General features: G+C 45.9%; 1 protein-coding gene across 1 annotated transcript in view; it reads left to right on the top strand.

The window, feature by feature from the left end:
• Nucleotides 1-5717, top strand: part of gmds (GDP-mannose 4,6-dehydratase) — a 138629-nt gene extending 132912 nt beyond the window's left edge. Inside the window, exons 10-11 of the mRNA XM_080010350.1 lie at nucleotides 4878-4946; nucleotides 5136-5717. Coding sequence (XP_079866476.1) covers nucleotides 4878-4946; nucleotides 5136-5198 — 132 coding nt within the window. The 3' untranslated portion in view covers nucleotides 5199-5717. The remainder of the gene's footprint in view (nucleotides 1-4877; nucleotides 4947-5135) is intronic.
• The last annotated feature ends 326 nt before the right edge of the window (nucleotides 5718-6043 follow it).

Raw genomic sequence — 6043 nt, 5'->3', positions numbered from 1 at the left:
ACACTCTTTTCTCTCTCTCTCCCTCTCTCTCCCTCTCTCTCTCTCACTATTTGCGTCTCCCCCTACCGTCCCACATTATCTTTACTCTTTCCCGCAATTCCCCTCCTTTTCACTCTTCTCGCTCTCTTCCCCTCGCCAGCTGCCGTCTTCTCATTCTCGCGGAGTGTTTGTGTGTTTAGAAGTGGGTGCGCAGGGTGGACAGTGACCAGTGACAGATTTGTTACCCTGGCTCTGAATGCGGAAGAATGACAGAAGTGGTGTAATCCCACCTGCACACACACACCTGCTTCGCTCACTGAACCGAGCCGAACCTCCGGGGCTTACGCTGCAACGCTGTGATTGCGCTGTGATTAAATCCACCACCTTCCAGCCAGAAAATACCACTAAGGTCAACAGCCTGATTTATTATTATTGTTATTATTTAATGTTTGGGTGTTGGTGGCATTTTTTTGAGCGGCTCCAGTGTATCCAGGCAGAGGCCGAGGTTCAGTCTGGGTGTACGTGGTTGTAAAATCCAATTTTAAAATAGTTTTAACTGTGCACAACTACCACATAGAAAACAATGCAATTATATCCGTAAACCTAAAAATAAATAATAAACCTCTGTATCAACAATTCACATGTAGGCAGACAACGCAATATATGTATTTACAGTATTCCAAAAAGCTTAGTGTTTTTAATATGCCCCATTCATCATTTTCTTGTGCAAATTTGACAGCTTAAGGATAGTTTTTTCTTTTATTGATACCCGTGCGTAAAAGATAAATTGATTAAAAAAAAAAAAAAAAAGAGTTTGAAGTAGGGAACAACAACAGAACTCGCACCGCTCTGTCCCCACGTGATGTGGGCATAAGTCACAGAGTGAAATTGCTCAAGATAAAAAAACGTATTGCATCCGTCGGGTTTTCGTCCCAGGGTCCGACCGCGCGCACGGAGCCCACCATCGAGGGCAAGTTGTTCCGTGGAACCCTGCAGCGGGGGGTCAGAGGTCAGGTCGTGTGCGGGTCTGCTCTGAAACATCTGGGGATGGGAGTGTGGGCTCCGGCCTCTCCCAGGGTTCTTCTCCACTGCTCTGCTGGCCTGCGTTTGATGTCCCCATGTCCAGTGCTGCACAAATACCAGAGATACACTGCTACTGGCCCTTCCAAAACCACATCAGTCCTCCGGCAAACCAGAGGGAGAGCGAGAGAGAGAGAGAGAGAGAGAGAGAGAGAGAGAGGATTTGAATCTTTGATCTACTTCCCAATCTCAGTGTGTTGCCAGTTTAAAGAGAGATCTATGTATGTACACAGTTCGGGGAAGACGTTTTCTTTGTATCTAGATGTGTGTGTGTGTGTGTGTGTGTGCGTGTGTGTGTGTGTGCGTGTGTGTGTGTGTGGTTGTGTGTGTGTGTGTGTGTGTGTGTGTGTGTGTGTGTGTGTGTGTGTTCGGGGGAGTTAACCCCCAGCGCGCTGTTTGATTTATTGACCGGCTTCGCAGTGATAGCAGAATTCCTTAGCGTCAAATGCCTTCTCTGAGTGCCTTTAACTGCCTGTGCGCTTTATGGAGCATGATCACTCACACTTTATGTGTTTTGCTTTAATGTGTTTTATTTTTTTTATATATATATATATATATTTTTTATTTTTTTTATTTTTTTTTTTTTTCATGGTTTTACAAGATCATAGTCTGCAGAGGGAAGCAGGAAAAAGGTAGGAGACCCTTACCTCCCAGGTGGGGCCTCGAAGTTCCACAGGTTGTATCAGCTGTAGGTGGAGGCGAGAGAGCCTGGTATAGCCTGGCCTTTATATCACATCCAGCTCCAGAGCGCGGCAGGAAGGTCAAGAAATGGATGAGTTACAACGCAATCACCCGACTTGATCTCAAAACGCTGCGGAGGGACATGGCTGTGCGGTCTCCTCGTGCCCTGTGTACCTGGGGTGATAACGTAGAACATTGGGGTGATCACTGTGACCCCTCTGTAAAAGGACAGTACGAAAGAAAGTCTTTGTTTACTCCATTAGGAAGATGTGGTAGAATGAGTTGAGTTGCTGTCTCCTCATTTGACTCTCCCTCCATTCCACTATGAAAGCTAGATTTGTTGAACAGGGGGCAGAGGTCTGGAAGTGTAGCGGGTCGTCTAGTAAGCGGAAGGTTGCCAGTTCGATCCCCGGCTCTTCCTGGTAGCGTGCTGATGTGTCCTTGAGCAAGACCCTTAACCCCCTAACTGCTCCCCGGGTGCCCCATATGGCAGCCCACTGCTCTTAGATATGTCAGTTACTAGGATGGTGAAATGCAGAGAAATGCAAATTTCCCCATTGTGGGACTAATAAAGGTATATATATAAAAAAAAAAAAATCCTTTAAAGCATGTTAGGCCCGTAAGGCCTCGCGCGGTTGGGGCTGTGAGAAAGGACGGTGCCGGCCTCACGCACCACCACTATCTCAGCGAAGCATACGCCGTTATGTCCTCTGTAGAAACGTGTGTCACGCTCCCGGGGTCAACAAGGCGTTTTGTCATGGCTAATTTTCGGCGTTCGTCTACCAGTTATTGTTATTATCACGGCTGCATATTTTCAGACATGGGTAGAGCGCTACTTTAAACAGGATATACCGCAATGTTGGCTTCGGTTCCAAATCGGATCCATATGAAGATTATATTGTGCCCCCATCTGCAAGTAGTTCATGTCGAATTATTCGCTACATGCTCTGTTTGGGTCGCGCTGGCTCGGCCAGACACAACGCTCTTGTTAAACGTTTTCTTGAAGCAGCTTTTGTTCCTTTTGGTCCAACTTTTTGACTGGTGGAGAGCTGAGCGGCCAAATATGATGCTGCCATCATACACCTACAGTAGTGGCTCCTCCATGGCCATCGCTTTCTTGATGAGGAAAAAAAATGTTAATTGTTCATCAGAAATTACCTATAAGGACTATTATCTATACCTCCCTTATAATAACTGTGCAGCCCACCACGCAATATAATCTATAATTACAAATTTAAAACTGTCAGAGCTTTTGGATCAGCACTGGTTGGTGAGAAATCATGACCTTCATGCTTAACTTAAAACCCACTTTTAGCATTTGTGAAAACACCAGATGATATTTACTTTACTTCGGTCTATAAAAATGTGCCCCATTACAGAGTATAATTAATATAATTATGGAAGAAGGGGATTATTTGATGTAGTTATGGAGAAGGGCACAGCACAGTAATTACATGCAGTTCTATGATGAATTGTGTCTATTGCCGTCGGTAATTAGACTAAAAATGTTTCCAGCTATGGCTTCGCAGCCGACGCAGCACAGCAGCTGAAGCGCAGTGCTTTTCAAACTACAATGACCAGTTTTTTTTGGGTCGTCGTTACAGGGTGTGGAAAAGTGCCGGCGTGGGCTTATTTGTCCACCTTGCCACCTCCAAAAGGTGAATTAACCCTTAAAGGGATCCTTTGGCGATGAAACAAATATTCCCGCGCTCAAACGAGGGCAACGGAGCCGAGACAAAGGGCGTGAAAGGAGAGCGGAAGACGGCGTCCACAAGTGTTTACCTTGTGCGTCTCTTTGTGCTCTGTGTGTATCCAAGAGGGACACACACAGCGCGTGTGATTGAGGGCTGCGGAGCCTCCCCGAGATGTGGGTCCCTGCTCTCGAAAGGGCCGAGCTATGCACGGCCCCGTGTGGCGCTAAGACACGCCAGTGCTGCCAAGAGCGTTCCACTGTAATAAGATCACCCACAAGAGACATTTTCAAGAGGTCCCGTGTCACACAGAGCAGCCCTCGCTTTGCAATTAATTTTAGCCCTCCGCGCAGGAGGGGAGAGAGAGCCGCAGAGCGGGCGTCTCCTCGGGTCGAACGGAGAACGCACCAAAGTGATCTTCGGCGATCGAAGGCGATCTTCCGCTTGTGGGAGAAATAATCAAAATAATAAAAATATTGATCTAAGAAAAAATATTTATATATATTTAACAAATACCAATTTCATGGCCCTAGAAATACAAGACATAATAGAATTGTTCAATGGGTCCTGTTTTGTAATCCTTAATAAGGCTAAAATATGTTATGACACCCATCGAGGTTTGAGTTTCAGAGACATTAACATAACGTCTCTGAAATTCCCGTCAGAAGAGGTGAGAGGTTTCAGCAAAAATAAGAGCGGAGGGTTGAAAATGGGAGCGGGGAGAACAGGAAGGAAAGCAAACAAAAAAAAAAAAAAAAGAGCGAGATCTGAAGGAAGTGTAAAAACAGAGGCTGTGCGGCGGGAGAGAGAGAGAGAGCGAGCTCCCTTTTTCCCCCAAAAAGCCGTCTCTCTCTCTCTCTCTCTCTCTCTCTCTCTCGGCCTCTGTTTTGGTGGTCTCAGCCCGGGGGTCTCGCTGGATCTTGAACCCCGGCACACAACACAAGAGAATGAGGGGGTGGACTTGGGGGGTGGGGGCGGCACCACTGGAGTCCCACAATTTATCATGCTCTGGCACCGACGGGGGCTGTCTGGATATCATGTGGGTGCAGGGGGTGGAGAGAGGGAGGGGGGGGTCTGGGATTGATGGCCGACGAGACTCTGTGACCTTCCTTTCCCCTGATGGAGGTGTGTGTGTGTGTGTGTGTGTGTGTGTGTGTGTGTGTGTGTGTGTGTGTGTGTGTGTGTGTGTGTGTGTGTGTGTGTGTGTGTGTGTGTGTGTGTGTGTGTGTGTGTGAGCGCGATGAAGATGTCAGCTCGGAGTTGACGTGGGAGCGCGGGCGGAATACGAGTCTTTATATTGGGCCGAGGGAAGACTCCTCAAACACCAACGCTTCTCTGGTCGCCGTCAAGCATGACTGATGAATAGTTTTTCTTTCTCTCTCTCTCTCTCTCTCTCCCTCTCTCTCTCTCTCCCCCCCCCCCCTTCTGCCCCCCTCCTCTCTGCAGGACTACCTTCATGGTGACAGCACCAAGGCCCAAACGCAGCTCAGCTGGAAACCCAAAGTGACTTTCGAGGTACAGTTCACTTTTTCCCCCTAAAACAGTGATTCCTTAATGGGTTGCTGATACATCCCTGTGATATTATTATAAGTAGTAGTAGTAGTATTAGTAAAAAAAAAAATTATCAATATGAATACATATGTACTCTGATTAATATAGCGGTGATATTATATGAGTTCTACCCCGCTCTACCCCGCACCCCAGGAGCTGGTGAGAGAGATGGTCGACGCCGACATCGAGCTCATGAAGAAAAACCCAAACGCTTAAGACCGTGTGCCGGTTAAAAGGGGGAGGTTTTCTCGCACTCCGGTCCCTGCGCACGGCGAGCCCCCATCGCTCGGGCAGAAGGACTTTTATTCTAAATGTTTGTCACTTTACTTTCCTCACTGAATCAATGAAATGTTAACTCTTCTATGCCTCTGAATATGATTTTGCTATGAAGATTTTTTAATATACTGTCCGTTGGGAATAATGTCTTTTAATAATCACGTGTCCTCGTTATTCCGTTGCAGTTAATATATACGTTGCCGTTTTTTATTTCTCTGTTTTTATTCTGATTCTGATCGCTTATGTAACGGCGTAGTTTGCTGTGTTTCCATTCCATTGTGACGGGTTCTGACTCGTCAAAACATTATCCAAAAGAAAAAACAAATACTTAAATGGAGAGTTTATTGTAACGTGGAGAAAAAAAGGAGATATATTTTATTCTGATATATTTGAATTCTTGGAACTTTATATTCAGCCTTTCTTTTGTTTTTGTTTTGATAAAGAGTGATCTTTTATGTGCTTGTGTCTTTTGTGCTGTTTTCAACATTGCTGGAGATATTCCCTATAAATCCGTTTGACAAATTCTTCCCAAAAAAAAAGTGAAAGGGAACCATGAAAAGGTTGGTTGTTGGGCCTCACTGACGACGCATTGCGGCTTCTTAAACACAAGTGTACTTATTTTTAAGATAGGCCTTTACTACAATTGAACAGGATGATGGGCTAAATACATTATTTTAAGGCATATTAATATTAGAAAGAAATAGTACAGGCTTGGAAAAGGGAAGGTCGGTAGTGAAACTCTGTGCAGGGCTTGTTGCAGCCTTCCCAGGTTGTGCCGAGCTCCT

This window comes from Zeus faber (assembly GCF_960531495.2).
Source record: "Zeus faber genome assembly, chromosome: 1".
In the NCBI taxonomy this organism is placed as follows: domain Eukaryota; kingdom Metazoa; phylum Chordata; class Actinopteri; order Zeiformes; family Zeidae; genus Zeus; species Zeus faber.
The sequence above is the reverse complement of the archived record's forward strand: the minus strand, read 5'-3'. Positions and strand labels throughout refer to the sequence as shown.